Source organism: Neophocaena asiaeorientalis, unplaced genomic scaffold (genome assembly GCF_003031525.2).
Source record: "Neophocaena asiaeorientalis asiaeorientalis breed wild unplaced genomic scaffold, Neophocaena_asiaeorientalis_V1.1 scaffold171, whole genome shotgun sequence".
In the NCBI taxonomy this organism is placed as follows: domain Eukaryota; kingdom Metazoa; phylum Chordata; class Mammalia; order Artiodactyla; family Phocoenidae; genus Neophocaena; species Neophocaena asiaeorientalis.
Window position 1 is genome coordinate 11,573,081 of NW_020174013.1, and position 18,835 is coordinate 11,591,915.

The 18,835-nt window shown below is 41.2% G+C and overlaps 1 protein-coding gene across 1 annotated transcript in view; it reads right to left on the reverse strand.

Moving 5' to 3' along the window:
• Positions 1 to 2,285: 2,285 nt before the first annotated feature.
• Positions 2,286 to 18,835, reverse strand: part of LHCGR (luteinizing hormone/choriogonadotropin receptor) — a 61,307-nt gene continuing 44,757 nt past the window's right edge. The window contains exons 9-11 of the mRNA XM_024753501.1: positions 17,574 to 17,759; positions 14,224 to 14,304; positions 2,286 to 3,619 (exon numbers count right to left, since the gene is read on the reverse strand). Coding sequence (XP_024609269.1) covers positions 2,467 to 3,619; positions 14,224 to 14,304; positions 17,574 to 17,759 — 1,420 coding nt within the window. The 3' untranslated portion in view covers positions 2,286 to 2,466. The remainder of the gene's footprint in view (positions 3,620 to 14,223; positions 14,305 to 17,573; positions 17,760 to 18,835) is intronic.

Genomic DNA, 18,835 nt, shown 5'->3' on the forward strand with positions numbered 1-18,835 from the left:
AACAATAATTAAGAGTTCATAATTTAAAGTTTCTCCACAAGGTTATATTTTATTTTTTCTTTTGTTTTACGTTCTGTTTTCCTTGCTTAGTTGTTTTGGTTCTGTGATTGATTGTGAATCAAAAAGTTTATTGTGTGTGTATACAGCAACATGACTAATTAGCGTTCTCTCATATCATTGAGACAAATTCTAGAACGCTGGCTTACAAGAGAGAGGACTGCATTTGAGTAAAGACAAGTAACTAGTTGTGGAGTAGAAAAGTCAGAAATATAAAAAACACATTACAGAGAAGAGATTTTATAAAGTTTATACTTTTTTATCTATTTTGAATTATTTTACAAAATGGCATAATGATTGAAAGCAGACTCAATGTTTGGAGAGTCTAGTTATGCCTACACATTTATTTAATAAATGCCAAAGCAGAGCTAAAAACTGGAAATAGACCGGATATCCACTGATAAGAAAATGGAGAACAGTGTTATATTCATACAGTGGGATACTATTCATCAATGAAAAAGGAATGAACTACTAATTCAAGCAGCAGCAGTGATGAATAGCAAAAACGTATTGAGTCAAAGAGCCTTACACAGAAGAGTATAAACTGTATGATTCTATTTATATGAAGTTCTAGAGCAGACAAGAATTAATCTATGGGGGAAAAAATCATAACCATTATTACCCCTGTAGGGTAGGGGTGAGGGGTTAATTAAGAAGGGGCATGAGGAAACTTTCTGGGGTGAGTGTTCTATATCTTCATGGAGGTTTTGGGTGTCTACATTTCTCAAAATGCATTAGATGGTATGCTTACGATTTGTCCATTTCACCGTATGTAAATTTTACCTTAAAAATGTAGACACATACTAAACTTTGGTTAATGATAAGCATGCTGAAGCGTTTAAAGGCTGACAATTACTGAGGTCTGCAACTTAAAATGCATCAGAAATGGATGGATAAATACTGGTAGATAGTTATATAGGTATGTTATGAAACCAACATAGTAAAATGTTGAATCTAAGTGTTCAGCTGTGCACACACAATTATTTCAGCTTTTCTTGTGTTGGAAGATGTTGGGGGAAATTGAAAGAACTTTGAACACATATTAAACCTTTAGATGACTATGATTTACCAGTATGGGAGGCAGTAGAACACAGTGGTTAAGAGGCTGGGGTCCTGAATCAGAACTTTGAGTTTGAATCCCATTAGTTGAATCTTTTATTAGTTTTGAGAACTTGGGAAAATTGTAATAGGTTTTCCTCTATTATAAAATGTGAATAATATCTTCATCATAGAGTTTTATGAAGATTAAATGGGTTAAATTATATAAAATACTTATCAACATGTTTGGCATATAATAAACTTTCAGTAAGTTACTTTAAAGTGTCAGAAGAACTTACAAAAAAACACTGCAATTAAAACCATAATTTCATTGTACTATAAGAGTCAATTCTGATAAATAAAAATACCTCTAGCAAATATTGGATGTATTTTTCTATACCCTCAAAGATAGAAATGAGGAAAGTTAAGCATTTAAAAATATTTAAATATTTTCTTTTACTTCCATAAAAGATAGGGCCCTAGAAAGAAAAAAAAAATTTTTTTCCCTTATTGATTTTATAACTTCAGTGTAATTCAGCACATTTGTTGGATACTATTGCCGAGATCCTGAGCTAGGAGACGGAAACAAAATTGAGAACAGGGTTCCTACCCACAAGGAGTTTACAGTATACTGTTTAATGCTTCATTGCTCTTTAGAGACTAAACACCAAACCAACAGGCTGAAATGTGCCTTCAGATGCTCACTTTACTTTAAATAGTAGAACCTAGATGGGATAGATAAACATCTTTAGGACAGCACTATCCAATAGAACTTTCTGTGATGATGAAACTGTTCTGTGTATGTGCTGTCTAATAGGGTAACCACTGATCATGTGTGGCTATTGAGCATTTGAAATGGGGCTAGTGCAACTGAGAAACTACATTTTTAATTTCATTTTAATTTAGCTACATGTGTCTGGTGGGTACCAGATTGAACAGTGCATCTCTAGAGTGTATTTCTCAAGCTATCTGATGAAAAGAACAAGTTATTTTAAACTTCAAATGTTATGGACTAACATTTTTATAAAATGCAATAAAAATTATTGCAATGACAAAATGAGAAAAAATTAAAGACATGCAAAATATCACCTCATTTTAAAAATATTAGATTCAACCGACATAAAATTACTCTGCCAAAATTGCTGTAAAAGTTTCTAAACACTCTCAACTTCTGTATGGTTATGTGCCAGTGACGCATAGTTTTTAGACTGGCAATGGTCATAGACCACACTTTGAGCTAGGAAGAGGTCTTTTTTTGCCTAAGGTGCCTAACATAATTTCCTGAAATCAGCTCTTTGTTAAAATTACTGGTACAGATAATTTTTTAACATATTTAAGTATAATTCAGTAATGTGGTTACTGATATAACAGTTAACACTCCTTACAGCAAGTCTTGTCCAGGACCGCTGAATATTGACATTGTAATGTGGTCACTTTCAGGGTAGACTGGGAAGGCTTATTTGATCCAGTGAAGCCATTTTTGCAGTTGGAGGTATAAGCTGAAAAATCCTTCCTCCTATAAAGTTCAGCTCGATATTTACAGCAGCCAAATTTGCTCAGCAACAGAAAGAAATCCCTTCGGAATGCCTTTGTGAAAATTGCGTACAGAAACGGATTGGCACACGAATTGACAGGATAAAAAAGAACCAGTAAAACCTTAGAGTTGGTTACTGTAATAAGGGGCACTTTGAAGGCAGCTGAGATGGCAAAGAAAGAGATTGGTGCCATGCAGGTGAAATCGGTGAAGATGAGGACTGCCATTTTCTTAGCAATCTTTGTATCTTTGTTAGTAGCCATCAGGTCCGGATTTTGAACTGCAAAATAAATTTTAATGTAGCAAGCACAGATGATGATGAAGGCCACCACATTGAACATCAGCATGGTTAATATGTAGACCTGTGAGAGAGTGGTTTCCACATCCATGGGGAGGCAAATGCTGACCTTCATGTAACTGCTGACACCCACAAGAGGCAACATGGCGATTAGAGTAGAAAAGAGCCATCCTCCAAGCATAATCGGAATAGCATGTTTTAATCGCAGCTTTTGGTCCAGCTGAATAGCATAGGTGATGGTGTGCCATCTTTCTAGTGTGATGACTGTGAGGGTGTAGACGGAAAGTTCACTCGCAAATACAGTGAAGAAGCCAGCAGCGCTACATCCACTCCCTGTCTGCCAATCTATGGCATGGTTATAATACTGGCCTTTGGTTTGGGCATCAACTGAGGCAATGAGTAGCAGGTAGAGCCCCATGCAGAAGTCTGCAAAGGAGAGGTTGCACATGAGAAAGCGGGGCACTGTCAGTTTATAACGACTGGTCAGGAGAACAAAGAGGACAGTCACATTTCCCGTGATGGCTAAAATATTAATCAGCCAAATCAGTACTCTAAGGAAGTCATAGCCCATAATATCTTCACAGGGATTAAAAGCATCTGGTTCAGGAGCACATTGGAGTGTCTTGGGTAAGCAGAAACCATAGTCATAATCCCAGCCACTCAGTTCGCTCTCAGCAAAGATGGCAGAATAACTGTAAGAAGAATAGTTTGGCTCAATGTAAACTTAGACTTTTTATGATTCTGGGTATTGAAAATATTCAGCAATCATCCGTAGTGTTTTTTTAAGGGAAATAAACAAAAAGCAAACAAAGTCACAACAGCCTTAGTCTTACATTTATTTATCTGAGAACTCGGAATTGATGTAGGATTTCCTTAAGAAGGGAATGAAAAGCCATTTAGACTTTTTTTTTAATATGTAGATTTTACACAATGATGCAAAGACTTAATGAAGCTGTTTGCAGAGGATGATTTTCTTTGGAAAACAAATCTAGAGACATAATCTTGCTTGCTCAATGTAAAAGAACCCTTTCTTGACATTTTATTAACTATTTATCTCCTTTAGTTGTCAACCAAACTGTTACCAAGCTGTCTGTCTGTAGTAGAACACAAATGGGATTGGAAGGCTCACATCATTAAAGATCACCAGCTACTGAAGGACACGCTTGCACTTAAGTCCCTGGCTAGTCAGATAGGCCAGTTGAGAAATAGAAACCAAGGGTAGGTTGCTCGATAGAAATTTAGGAGCAGAGGAAGAATAGAGTCATGAACAATAGGAAGAAATAGTTTTAAATAGATATTTCTTACAGTATGAGTCAAATTCAGAGAGTGGATTGAAGAGGGGCTCTGTCCCTAGAGAAGGAATAGTCCCACCTCCGCCACTCCCTTACTCCCAACCACACTGGCTACTGCTTGAGTTCAGATTTTCATTTTCTCTTAAGGGACAATTACATTAGTTTTCTTCCTGGCATCCTTCCTCTAGTTTTAGCCCTCTTCTAGTGCATCTGTATATTCCTTCTGTATGGCCTTTCTTACGCACAAATATATTAATTCAAACATTTCCTAGATTCTCATTGGCTAGGGGATAAACTCCAGACTCCTTGTGATGACCTCTAAGTCTCTCCTTGATCTTCGTCCTTTCTCCTTCTCCAGTCTCATCTCTAAGAAGCAGTCGTGCTGCACAGTGCAGGACATGGGCTCTAAAGCAAGACTGCCTGGGTTCCAGCTTTTACTGGCTGTGTAAACCTGGGAGAGTTATTTTAACATCTCTGTACCTCAGATTCTTCATTTGCCAAGTAGGGATAATAATCATACCTCCCTCATTAGGGTTGTGCTAAGGATTAAATGTATTAACACATGTAGATTGTTCAGGATAATGCCTGACACCTATCAAGTGCTCAGTGACTGTTAGAGATTCTCATAATTATCTCTTGCAAATCCCCTGTGCAACCACATGAAACGACATGTGGCTCTCAGAATAAGTTCTACTGTTTCATCCCTTTGTATTTGAGTGTGCTGTTTCTTCTTCCCTTTCTTTCCTCATTTCTCTGGAGAATTCCTCCTGATCTTTAAAGATAAGCATCTCTATGAAGCCTTTCCTCTACACCTCTAAGGAGTTTATCACCCCTTCTCTCAGCCATGACTGCACTTAAGTACTATTGTAATTCTCAAACTAGATTGCCATTATGTGATGATGCATGTCTTCTTTCATAGTCTGTGAGGCTATTCTTTAATAGCCTTGAAGTCAGGGGATTAGGTCTTATTTATGTCTAAAATCTCAGTGCCTCACATAGTTTTAGCTCAATAAATGTTGAGCTATCCATTCAATAAATGTTTGTGGAATGAATAAACCAGGGTGATGCTGGCTTGGAAAGGAATTGAGAGGATACAGAGACAATGAATGATACAGTATGATGCATGTAGGCTTAACAAATTTTCTCTTTGCCCACAGTCGGCTAATACAATCTTGGGAGGTGGAGAAAGGGGCATAATTTTTCTGTCAGGGCCATTACAAATATGTATTTCACCTTAGAGTTCCTCACACATTAAAAGAGCATTTTTCTCTAGTCTTAAAACTTAGCTTCTCATTTTCTGTAGAAGGAAGTGTGTACCTAATACAGTGAGTGGATAAAATGATATATTTGAGCAATACAATTACCTAAGGGAAGAAACACATTAAAAAAAAATGGAAAAGAAATCTATGACTGGGGACTCCAAAAACGTGCTAGCATATCATAGAAACCACACTGGAACTGGAGAAGTACTGCTGCCACACACAGGAGACCGCATAGGAACCTCACTTGTTTTATTATTAAATGTAAGTAGCACAGTTTGTCCTCATTCACATCAGCATAATTACCTAATTTTTAAATCTTTAAAGAGATATGGTGGTTATAAGAATGATGGGAGAAAATAGGTTTTTTCTTACCATTGGCAAGGTCCTTAAAGACCAGCTCATTGAACCCTTCATTTTATTGGTAAGGAGACCAAGATTAAAGGAGGTAAGTGACTTGCCTCAGGTCCCTCAGCACTAGGCACTAGTGGCAATGCTAGGTCTTCCTATGCATAGTCCAGGGGCCTTTCTTCTACTTCACTATCTCTCAGTCAGTATTTTTCAAGGTGTGGTCCTTGGACCACCTGCATCAGAATCACCAGAGTCTTTGTTACAATGAAGATTCCTGGCTTTACTTCAGACCCTGAATCTAACTCTCCAGGGACAGAGCCCAGGAATCTGCATTTTAAGCAAGTTCCCCAGATGATTCCTACAAAATAATAGCCTTTATATTTAATCAGATGAAAACTTCCCAACTATTGCCGCTTTAGTTTCCCTTACTACTTTCCCCTTGTTAGAACTACTTCAGCTGCTATTAGAAGCACTAATTCAAAGCCACTAAAAATTCTGCCATGATTTCTGAATAAACTTGTATCACTGAGAGGTCAAACATGTTCCCTTGGATTTCCCTGGTGGCGCAGTGGTTAAGAATCCGCCTGCCAATGCAGGGGACGCGGCTTTGAGCCCCGGTCTGGGAAGATCCCACATGCTGCAGAGCAACTAAGCCTGTGGGCCACAACTACCGAGCCTGCACTCTAGAGCCTGTGAGCCACAACTACTGAGCCCGCATGCCACAACTACTGACACCTGCGCGCCTAGAGCCCGCGCTCCGCGACAAGAGAAGCCACCACAATGAGAAGCCCGCGCACCGCGATGAAGAGTAGCCCCCGCTCGCTGCAACTAGAGAAAGCCTGTGCGCAGCAACGAAGACCCAACACAGCCAAAAATAGATAAATAAATTAAAAAAAAAAAGTTCCCTTTCCCATTCCCCTGGTCCCTTGCTCTTTCTTGTTTTGCCCTACTGGGCACACGTCTAGCAATTCTTCTCCTTGGTGATTTGTCTTCAGACCAAAAACCTACCTGCTGCTACTTAACATGTGTCCTGGGATGGCTCCTGAGGGCAACAACATGACTGTTGACAAAACCCAGCATGGAGCTGTCTTTAGTACTGAAGGCTGTGCAGGGAGTGTGAATGGACTTGGATGGGCTTAGCAATATTGAATCAGAGGAAGGAGAAGCAGTAGCACCATTGCTCCAGTTACAATCAACAGGCAGGAGAAAAGACAGGGATTTTAGGAGGACAGTGGGGCCAACCATAGCAGTAAGGGCACCGTAATACCTTGGGGAGAGCAGATAAGATTTAGAGGCTGGCTCTAGAATTTCTAAACTCCAGGGACTCGGGAATAGCAATCTGGTGGGAAGGGAAGGAAGGGGACTTATCACACAAGATGCTTTCACAGGGAACACGCTCTTTTTACTTAGATTATGTGTTAATTTCAGGTAGTTTTGGGGATGCTGAAGATTAGAGGACTTGTTTTAAAACAGTGTTAGCATAGTAAACTCAAGGTTGGATGCTCAGTTTGAATGGCATGGAGTGGTAGGGGCTGATGGTTACTGAGACTGAAGTAAGTCTCCCCTTCCCCCATAACACCCCTTGATGGTACCATTGACTCTACCCAGAAGTGGTTTCCTATTAATGAGAAAAAAAAAAAAAGCCATATGGTTGCAAAAGAGTTATGTGGAAGGTGATGATGGAGAGTGTATTGAGAGAAAAGTAGGAATGGTGAGGAAAAGGAACGCTCGAGGATAGTTGGTGTCAGACCTAAATGAAGGAAAAAAGAAAAGAAGAATACAGGCTATAATATAAGGTACCCTCGATGCTGTCACAATCTTTAAAAACTCCCTTCGCTCTCATGGTTCTGAAAGCCAAATGATATTTCTGCTGTCCCTTACAGTTAAGGAAAAAAGTCTCAAAAAAGATAAGTACTGCCCAGGGATACCTAGTGTTATAGGAACATTAATGCCAACAATTCATATCCATGGGACTTCCCTGGTGGTCCAATGGTTAAGACTTTGCCTTCCAATGCAGGGGGTATGGGGTTGATCCCTGGTCGAGGAGCTAAGATCCCACATGCCTCGTGGCCAAAAATCAAAACATAAAACAGAAGCAATATTGAAACAAATTCAATAAAGACTTTAAAAATGGTCCACATCAAAAAAAAAAAATCTTAAAAAAAAAAGAATTCATATCCAACTCTGAGGAGCTCTGAAGCCCAGGATCCTCCTATCATATTACCCTGCTGACTCTATATATCTTGCAGATTGATAGGAAAAAAGAGAAAAGAAAAGAAAAAGATGTAGAGGAGGGAATGGAGATTGGCAAGGTATCTTAGAAGGGCATCTGGTTTTGTAGCCTGAAGGACATGGGGGAGGGGATGGGAATGGAAGGGAAATAATAAAACTTCTAAATTGCAGTAAATGTGGCATAGGGACACTGGGATTATCTTTTGAGGCATGCTCTTTTACATTTTAAGGTATGTGAAGTGCCAAAGCAGCTGAAAAATGTTGAAAAAAATCAGTTAGTAGAATAGAAGTGGAACTCCTGTCTAGTGTGTGTCAGTGATAGCATTAAGTCTGAATAATTCTAAGCTCCAGAGCATAATGATCAAGGTGGCCCAAGTCTCCTTGAAGGGAAGCGGCTACTTGTAGAAGCTGTGCCTGCAATCAGTTAATCTTTGTGGAATGCTGACCACATGACTAGTGAAAATCCTTACAAATGAGGCTATCATTAAAAAAGCTCTTAGTGACATCAAAATACCTGCAAATAAAATTTTAATTCCTGAAGAAAATTTAATGTAACTGTAGCATGAATATGTTTTGGTTTTTTTGTTTTTTTTGCTGTACGCGGGCCTCTCACTGTTGTGGCCTCTCCCGTTGGGGAGCACAGGCTCCAGACGTGCAGGCTCAGCGGCCATGGCTCACAGGCCCAGCCGCTCCGCGGCCTGTGGGATCCTCCCGGACCAGGGCACGAACCCGTGTCCCCTGCACCGGCAGGCAGACTCTCAACCACTGCGCCACCAGGGAAGCCCTAGGTATATTTTTTTAAAGTATTTATTTTTAACCAGTTGAAAGAGATAATTGATCAACTGGATGCCACTTGCAAAAAAACACACAAAAGAATCCCCATTTTAAAACTATAAAAAATGCTTTGCAAACATGCCCCCAACCAAGACTTTTATCAAAAGAAAATCCTTGGGGGGAGACCTTCAAGATGGCAGAGGGGTAAGACATGGAGATCACCTTCCTCCCCACAAATACGTCAGAAATACATCTACATGTGGAAAAACTCCTACAGAACACCTATTGAATGCTGGCAGAAGACCTCAGGCTTCCCAAAAGGCAAGAAACTCCCCCACGTACCTGGGTAGGGCAAAAGAAAAAAGAAAAAACAGAGACAAAGAATAGGGATGGGACCTGCACCTCTGGGAGGGAGCTGTGAAGGAGGAAAAGTTTCCACACACTAGGAAGCCCCTTCGTGGGCGGAGACGGGGTGGTGGCGGAGGGGGGAAGCTTCAGAGCCACGGAGGAATGCATAGCAACAGGGGTGCAGAGGGCAAAGCAGAGAGATTCCCACACAGAGGATCGGTGCCGACCAGCACTCACCAGCCTGAGAGACTTGTCTGCTCACCTGCTGGGGTGGGTGTGGGCTGGGAGCTGAGGCTCGGGCTTCCGAGGTCAGATCCCAGGGAGAGGACTGGGGTTGGCTGTGTGAACACAGCCTGAAGGGGACTAGCATGCCACAGCTAGCCGGGAGGGAGTCCAGGAAAAAGCCTGGAACTGCCTAAGAGACAAGAGACCATTGTTTCGGGGTGCGCAAGGAGAGCGGATTCGGAGTACCACCTAAAGGAGCTCCAGAGACGGGCACGAGCCGCGGCTATCAGCGTGGACATCAGAGACAGGCATGAGACGCTAAGGCTGCTTCTGCAGCCACCAAGAAGCCTGTGTGCAAACACAGGTCACTATCCACACCACCGCTTCTGGGAGCCTGTGCAGCCCACCACAGCCAGGGTCCCGTGATCCAGAAATGACTTCCCCGGGAGAACACACAGCGCACCTCAGGCTGTTGCAACATCACGTCGGCCTCTGCCACCACAGGCTCACCCCGCATTCCATACCCCTCCCTCCCCCTGGCCTGAGTGAGCCAGAGCCTCCTAGTCAGTGTTCCTTTAACCCCCTCCTGTCTGGACGAAGAACAGACACCAGAGGGTGACCTACATGCAGAGGCGGGGCAAAATCCAAAGCTGAACCCCAAGAGCTGTGCGAACAAAGAAGAGAAAGGGAAATCTCTCCCAGCAGCCTCAGGAGCAGCGGATTAAATCTCCACAATCAACTTGATGTACCCTGCATCTCTGGAATACCTGAATAGGCAATGAATCATCCCAAAATTGAGCCAGTGGACTTTGGGATCAACTGAAGACTTGGGGTTTGCTTTCTGCATCTAATTTGTTTCTGGTTTTATGTTTATCTCAGTCTGGTATTTAGAGCTTATTATCATTGAAGATTTGTTTATGGATTTGGTTGCTCTCTTCCTTTACTTTTTTATATGTATATATATATATTTTTTCCTCCTTTTTCTCTTTTTGTGAGTGTTTATATGTATGCTTCTTTGTGTGATTTTGTCTGTGTAGGTTTGCTTTTACCATTTGTCCTAGTGTTCCATCTTTGTTTTTTGTTTTTTTTTTTTGTGGTATGTGGGTCTGTCACTGTTGTGGCCTCTCCTGCTGCGGAGCACAGGCTCCGGACGCTCAGGCTTAGCAGCCATGGCTCATGGGCCTAGCCGCTCCATGGCATGTGGGATCCTACTTTTTCTTTCTTTCTTTCTTTTTTTTCTCCCTTTTATCTGAGGCGTGTGGCTGACAGGATCTTGGGGCTCCGGCTGGTTGTCAGGCCTGAGCCTCTGAGGTGGGAGAGCCGAGTTCGGGACATTGGTCCACCAGAGACCTCCCGGCCCCACGTAATATCAATCCGGGAGAGCACTCCCAGAGATCTCTGTATCAATGCTAAGACCCAGCCCCACTTAACGACCAGCAAGCTCTAGTGCTGGACATCCTATGCCAAACAACTAGCAAGACAGGGACACAACCCCACCCATTAGCAGAGAGGCTGCCTACAATCAAGGTTTCTCTCTTCTTTCTTTTCTTTCTTTTTATTACTTTTTTATTTTAATAATATTTTTTAATTTTAATAACTTTATTTTTTCTTTTTCTTTCTTTCTTTCTTTTTTTTCTCCCTTTTATCTGAGGCGTGTGGCTGACAGGATCTTGGGGCTCCGGCTGGTTGTCAGGCCTGAGCCTCTGAGGTGGGAGAGCCGAGTTCGGGACATTGGTCCACCAGAGACCTCCCGGCCCCACGTAATATCAATCCGGGAGAGCACTCCCAGAGATCTCTGTATCAATGCTAAGACCCAGCCCCACTTAACGACCAGCAAGCTCTAGTGCTGGACATCCTATGCCAAACAACTAGCAAGACAGGGACACAACCCCACCCATTAGCAGAGAGGCTGCCTACAATCATACTAAGTTCACAGAAGCCCCAAAACACACCACCGGACACTGTCTTGCCCACCAGAAAGACAAGATCCAGCCTTATCCACCAGAACACAGGCACCAGTCTCCTCCACCAGAAAGCCTACACAACCTACAGAACCAAACTAACCCACTGGGGGCAGACACCAAAAACAACGGGAACTGCAAACCTGCAGCCTGCGAAAAGGAGACCCCAAACACAGTAAGTTAAGCAAAATAGGAAGACAGAGAAATATACAGCAGATGAAGAAGCAAGGTAAAAACCCATCAGACCAAACGAAGAGGAAATAGGCAGTCCACCTGAAAAAGAATTCAGAGTAATGATAGTAAAGATGATGGGAAAATCTTGGAAATAGAATAGAGAAAATACAAGAAATGTTTAACAAGGACCTAGAAGAACTAAAGAGCAAACAAACAATGATGAACAATACAATAAATGAAATTTAAAATTCTCTAGAATGAGTCAATTGCAGAATAACTGAGGCAGAAAAATGGATAAGTGACTGGGAAGATAAAATAGTGGAAATAACTACCACAGAGCAGAATAAAGAAAAAAGAAAGAAAAGAATTGAGGACAGTCTTAGAGACCTCTGGGACAACATTAAATACACCAACATTCATATTATAGGGGTCCCAGAAGAAGAAGACAAAAAGAAAGAGACAGAGAAAATATTTGAAGAGATTATAATTGAAAACTTCTCTAATATGGGAAAGGAAACAGTCAAGTCCAGGAAGCAAGAGAGTCACAGGCAGGGTAAATCCAAGGAGAAACACACCAAGACACATATTAATCAAACTATCAAAAGTTAAATACAAAGAAACAATATTAAAAGCAGCAAGGGAAAAACAACAAATAATATACAAGACAAATAGGAAAAGAAGAAATAAAACTTTTCCAAATAGGAAAAGAAGTAAAACTGTCATTGCAGATGACATGATACTATACATAGAGAATCCTGAAGATGCTACCAGAAAACTACTAGAGCTAATCAATGAATTTGGTAACGTATCATGATACAAAATTAATGCACAGAAATCTCTTGCATTCCACTGCCAATTACCACTGCAACAAAAAGAATAAAATACCTAGCAATAAACCTATCAAACTATGAATGACATTTTTCACAGAAGTAGAACAAAAAATTTTACAATTTGTATGGAAACACAAAAGACCACGAATAGCCAAAGCAATCTTGAGAAAGAGAAATGGAGCTGGAGGAATCAGGCTCCCTGATTTCAGACTATACTACAAAGCTATAGTAATCAAGACCATATGGTACTGGCACAAAAACAGAAATAGAGATCAATGGAACAGGATAGAAAGCCCAGAGATAAAATCATGCACATATGGTCACCTTATCTTTGATAAAGGAGGCAAGAATATACAATGGAGAAAAGACAGCCTCTTCGATAAGTGGTGCTGGGAAAACTGGACAGGTACATGTAAAAGAATGAAATTAGAATACTTCCTAACACCATACACAAAAATAAACTCAAAGTTGATTAAAGACCTAAATGTATGGACAGACACTATAAAACTCTTAGAGGAAAACATAGGTACAGCACTCTATGTCATAAATCACAGCAAGATCCTTTTGACCCACCTCCTAGAGAAATGGAAATAAAAACAAAAATAAACAAATGGGACCTAATGAAACTTAAAAGCTTTTGTACAGCAAGGGAAACCATAAACAAGACAAAAAGGCAACCCTCAGAATGGGAGAAAATATTTGCAAACAAAGCAACTGACAAAGGATTAATCTCCAAGATATACAAGCAGCTCATGCAGCTCAATATCAAAAAAACAAACTACCCAATCCAAAAATGAGCCGGAGACCTAAATCGACATTTCTCCAACAAAGACATACAGATTGCCAACAAACACATGAAAGGATGCTCAACATCACTAATCATTAGAGAAATGAAAGTCAAAACTACAATGAGGTATCACCTCATACCAGTCAGAGTGGCCATTATCAAAAAGTCTACAAACGATAAATACTGGAGAGGGTGTGGAGAAAAGGGAACCCTCTTGCACTGTTGGTGGGAATGTAAATTGATACAGCCACTATGCAGAACAGTATGGAGGTTCCTTTAAAAACTAAAAATAGGACTATCATATGACCCCGCCATCCCACTACTGGGAATATACCCTGAGAAAATCATAGTTCAAAAAGAGTCATGTACCACAATGTTCATTGTAGCTCTATTTACAATAGCCAGGACATGGAAACACCCTAAGTGTCCATCGACAGATGAATGGATAAAGAAGATGTGGCACTTATGTACACTGGAATATTACTCCGCCATAAAGGGAAACGAAACTGAGTTATTTGTATTGAGGTGGATGGACCTAGAGACTGTCATACGGAGTGAAGTAAGTTGGAAAGAGAAAAACGAATACCGTATGCTAACATATATATATGGAATCTAAAAAAAAAATGTTTTGAAGAACATAGGGGCAGGACAGGAATAGAGACACAGAGGTAGAGAATGGACTTGAGGACACGGGGAGGGGGAAGGGTAAGCTGGGTCGAAGTGAGAGAGTGGCATGGACCTATATACACTACCAAATGTAAAATAGATAGCTAGTGGGAAGCAGTCACATAGCACAGAGAGATCAGCTCGGTGTTTTGTGACCACCTAGAGGGGTGGGATAGGGAGGGTGGGAGGGAGATGTAAGAGGGCGAGGATATGGAGATATATGTATACGTATAGCTGATTCACTTTGTTATACAGCAGAAACTAACACTCCATTGTAAAGCAATTATACCCCAATAAAGATGTTATATATAAAAAAGAAATCTTTGGCACTGATAATAATAAGATGCACGCAGAATGAGACATGGCTCCCCGAGTTTCTTTGCATGCAAATACTTACAGTGTTTCATTATTTGGTCTCCTTGCTGTGCTTTCACATTGTTTGGAAAAGTTTTTAAAAATGGAAAATGAAAAATTCTGCCTGAAAGAGGTAAAAACAAACAACCACAGTTGAGCTTTTGGTTTTTAAACTAAACCTGATCATGTCTATTTATGCTTTGTTCATCCAAATTCTCTACTTATTACATCAGCCTCGTGTTCTGCACCATTGTCCTATCTGAAACGCTTCCTGGGAGAGAGTAAAGGCTTCTGAATTATCATTATCGTGCTTCCAGCTTAGATAAGGTGCTTTTGAATGCTAAGTTTTTTGTGTGGGCTCTGGAGATGAAAAAAACTTAAATGTATCACATTGAATCATGGATTTTTCAATGCTCATTTAAAGCTATCTTCGTGGTGTATTAAGGTTTGCTCCTCACTGCTCTCCTCACCGCACCGGCCTCGACGAACAAATAACCATTCAAAATTCATGGCTTTGAATTACAACTGGGAATCTCTTTTGTAAAGATTTGAAGATTCTGGACCTGACATTATGATGTGAATTTTCTGCTTTTTTGGATTATGTGCAGAAATATAATGTGGGTGCTCCCTATTCATTCATGTTTCCCTCTAAGAAATTTAGCCTATGGAAAGGGGCAAATGTCAAGAAATTAAAAGAAGGCTGTACTTCTATTATTCCTAAGATGAAACCAAAGGGAGGAACAAAGGAAAACTGGGTGAAGAAATAGCGGGAAGGAGAGCAGGCTGTGCGAACCTCAGCCTTTCCTGAGGAGGAAGGAGAAATGAGGCAATCCAGAATGCATATTTCTGTGTATTATTCTTCTCCAGGATGAACAAGACAGTTCCTTTGTGTAAAAGCAGGAAGGTGGAGAATATATAAGAACTATCTGAGCTTCTGGACTCACTTTCAAAAATTAATCAGCTTGTTACTTTGCATGAGAGATAGAGGGAGTGAGAGAGAGAGATTGTGTGTGTGTTCGATGCTGGCTCTGTATCTGATACTTAGAGACACTGTGTGAACCAATCTACAGTTAACAGGAAATGTGGTTGTTCTTGGCCTTCAGATAATAGCACTGGGTTCTGTCTACTGTATCTTTTTTGAAATATTTATCATAGATACCAAGGAGAGTTTGGGGGCCATCTGCCTAGGCAGCTGTGTGCGTTATCCACACAGCAGCTGCAGGGCAGAGGGGTGACCCAGAGTTTGCACAAACAGTCCACTGACCCAGCTTCAGGCTCTCCATCCTCACTAACATCCAAGGTTTCTAGCTTTAGAGATAGAGAGGGAGTCAGTTGAAGCTTGTAATTCCAATCAAGAGAACCTCTGTGTGACTGCATTCCCATCTCACTTTGATACTGGCCCACAATTGCATAATGCTGTTTGTTTGTTTTCTTAACCCGGAGGTTGTAGTCTCTTTCATCTACTGAAATAAAAAAACCCTGAACTAAAGTTTTAACATGTCAGTAATTTCAGAAGTGATGTGACCTCTTTGCCACAAAAGTGGAGGTGACCAGAATCAGCTTTATCATAAACCGGCATCTGTATCCTTTGTTTTAGTTGTTCTCTCACCAGCCTTGCTCACTTCCAGCCCATCCTCCACCTTGCTACCAGAGTGATACTTTACAAAAGCAAATCTGAGTAATTCTGTTTTGAATTCTTCAGTGGTTCCCCGTCCTCTAAACAACTTGGCCTGGTACTCAGAGCCCATCATAGCCCGCTTCTCCCTGGTCTCCTCTCCTCACTCATCCTCCTCCATGTAACCATAAGTCTTCTTGTTTCAGTTTTTCTGAATGACTTTCATCCCACTGTCTCTTGCCTTTGTGCCTTCACACAAGCTATTCCATCTTCTTGGTATGCTTTTCCCCACACGTGTCTAGCTAACTCCTGTCTGTTCTTCAGGGCTCAGCAGAAGTCACTTCCTCAGGAAGCCTTCCATAAGCCCTGCTGCCATTTAGAAATTCTCCCTCTGTTCTCCCAGAGTACTCTGTTCTGTTCTCAGCTCTATCATAACATTTGTTTTCTTGGATTAAATATTGGCTGTCATGTGTGTTGTCCCCAGACAGCTGCCTATGACTCTGATGGTTGGGATGAGCTCTTACTCATCTTTGTATCTTCAGACTTTTGCATAGCGTTTGGAACACGGCGAGTACTCAGTTAATATTCTTTGAAGCGCAGTTAATAGCGCATAGCTCTCTGAGCACAGTGAGTGATCTGTCTTCTTGGTTACCTCAAAAGCTTCAGGTAGAACTGCACCTACCTATGCAAGGCACAAAGTAGGTGTATGATGATAACACGTGCTGGTTGATTAATTATAAATAGGTTGATTCTAAGACAGTGACATTCTAGTGTCCCTCTCTTAGTGCCTCATCTAATTAATTGATTGAGAATATCTGCTTAGGCTGTATAATATCCTTTTAGGGTGACGTTTTTCCAACTGTGAGTTGTGACCCATTAGTGGGTCATGAAAACAATAAGTAAATCAAGACTAGCATCAAAAGCAGAAAACATGAAATAAAATAGACAAGAGAATATCAGTGGATCACATGTAAAACAGTTAAGTAGTGCTTTGTTTTATTTCAGTTACATGTGTCGTGTTTACTGGGTTGCAATGTAAAAACAGTATTTCTTAGTATGCATTTCAGTGAGAAAGAAAAAAAGTCCGGAGAACAGTGCTTTAAGGAAAGAATGAAATCCTTCACACCCTGCCATTCCATTCTGGATTGAAATGAATTAGTTGAATCAGTAAGATGTCCCCCACTGATCGCAAACCAGCCAGGAGCTTGTGCCTTTTCTGTCCCCACACTAAGCTAATCCTTAGGGGGCTAGGAATCTGTTCTGTAATGGAAGATAGTCTTCTGTTGGGAGAGAAATAGCTTGAGAAAACAAGAAAAAAACCAAACACTGGAAACCTTCTATAGTGTTTTCTTTTCTTTTTTTTTTAACTAAGGATTAAGTCATTAGGTAAAATTCACCCTACTGAGCCTACTTCCTCCACTTCTTTAGAAATGATGCTCTCTGATAAGGATTAGGGCTAGTTGATCTTTGAGATACCAGTTTTGTACTCCATTTTGCAACTGCAGTTATCGTCTGATTTAAGGCTAGAGTTTTGAATTAGCTAAGAATAAGCTATGAGGGTCTTCTAGCTGCAGGCTGAATCGACTATTTGGAGTCAGTTTTCAGGAGGAAATAGGACAGTTCATTTTCTTCTGGTCTGTCTGAAAGTGACCCCATGACTATGGAGCTGGTCTAGAAGGCAGGGAGTGAAGGGGCAGGGGGCCATCGACCCGCTGACTATTTTCGAATCTGAGTTTCTGCCACAGCTTGGCAGGCTTTACCATTTGTTTTTTACTCACTCTTTTGTTGGCATGTTTCTAAAAGCACAGCAGTGGCTGGGGTAGGTCAGCGTGGCGTCCAGGAGGTTGGTAAGTGTTTCTCTTGAGGGCAGTCTTTTCAGAGAATAGGATGATGTGGCAATTAGCGTCTGAATGGACTCCAGCCCATAGCTGGGCAGGGCCTGCAGTTTAGTGGAAGAAATATCCCTGAAAAGTAAAAGGGAGAAAGGTTTATTGATTTATTTACTTAACATGTATGATTCATAGAATGAAACTTCCTCTCAACAATAGTATCCTTCTAGGTTCTGAGGAATCTTTTCTCCATCTTGCTTTCTCCCTCATTCTCCATTTCAGTTAGTCTCATTAATATCTGAATTCAAAAAAGCTACGTGGTCTCTTTTTCTGAGAGGTACCCCATTATTCTTTTCAAGGCTGAGTCTGACTCCTCGTACCTGTCATACATTCATTAGCTTCTCTCTCTCCCCTCTGCTGCTTCCTTTCTCCCCCTCTCTCCCTCCCTCTACCTCTCTCCACTTAGCAGAAGTGAAATAACTACTTGCTTTAAGAGAGAGCAGGCACGTGCAGTGACATCAGCTTTTGTGCTCTACTCCAGGGGGAAACAGTTAGGGCTTCAGATGCCTCGGTCTTTGATTGATCAAGTTCTGCAGGGTAGGTTTTCGTGAAGCACAGGCTAGTTACGCTATTCAGAGCCACTGTGTGGCCTTAGCCACCCTCTACCTTCTCTAAAGGCAAGCTGGATTCATCAGTCCAAAGCAAGCAAACGCTCGGCCATGCAAGCAAAACTGTGTGGAAAGCTCGGGTTTTTCACACAAGGTCCTGAATGCCTCAGCTTTTCTAGACTCGAGGCAATGCCCAAGAAAACTCCAAACAAATTAAATGTGAGGAGGAAGAGTCAGTGGGAATTTTAAAATTCTGCCTATCTTCTAAGTGGCTGCTGCCGTGAATGTTTTCCAGGAGCATAGCCCCCTGCAGCAAACTGACCCAATACTTAGTGCCCATCTCATGGGAGGGGCTCAGTAGGGGATTGATGGACAGATGAACTTGACAACGTGGCATGATGACTAGTGTAGGCCCTTGGTGGAATAATCAAGGTGGCAGAATTTGCCTCGGGGGCTGCAGACTCATTGCTTTTGTGTCCTTACTGATTTACGTAACCAGTGTTCTCATTCTGCTTTACAGAGTTATTATCTTAGATGTATTAGGGATTGACCACATGATTCTTTGCAGGCCTGGTGATTTTTTTTTTTTTTTTTTGGGGGGGG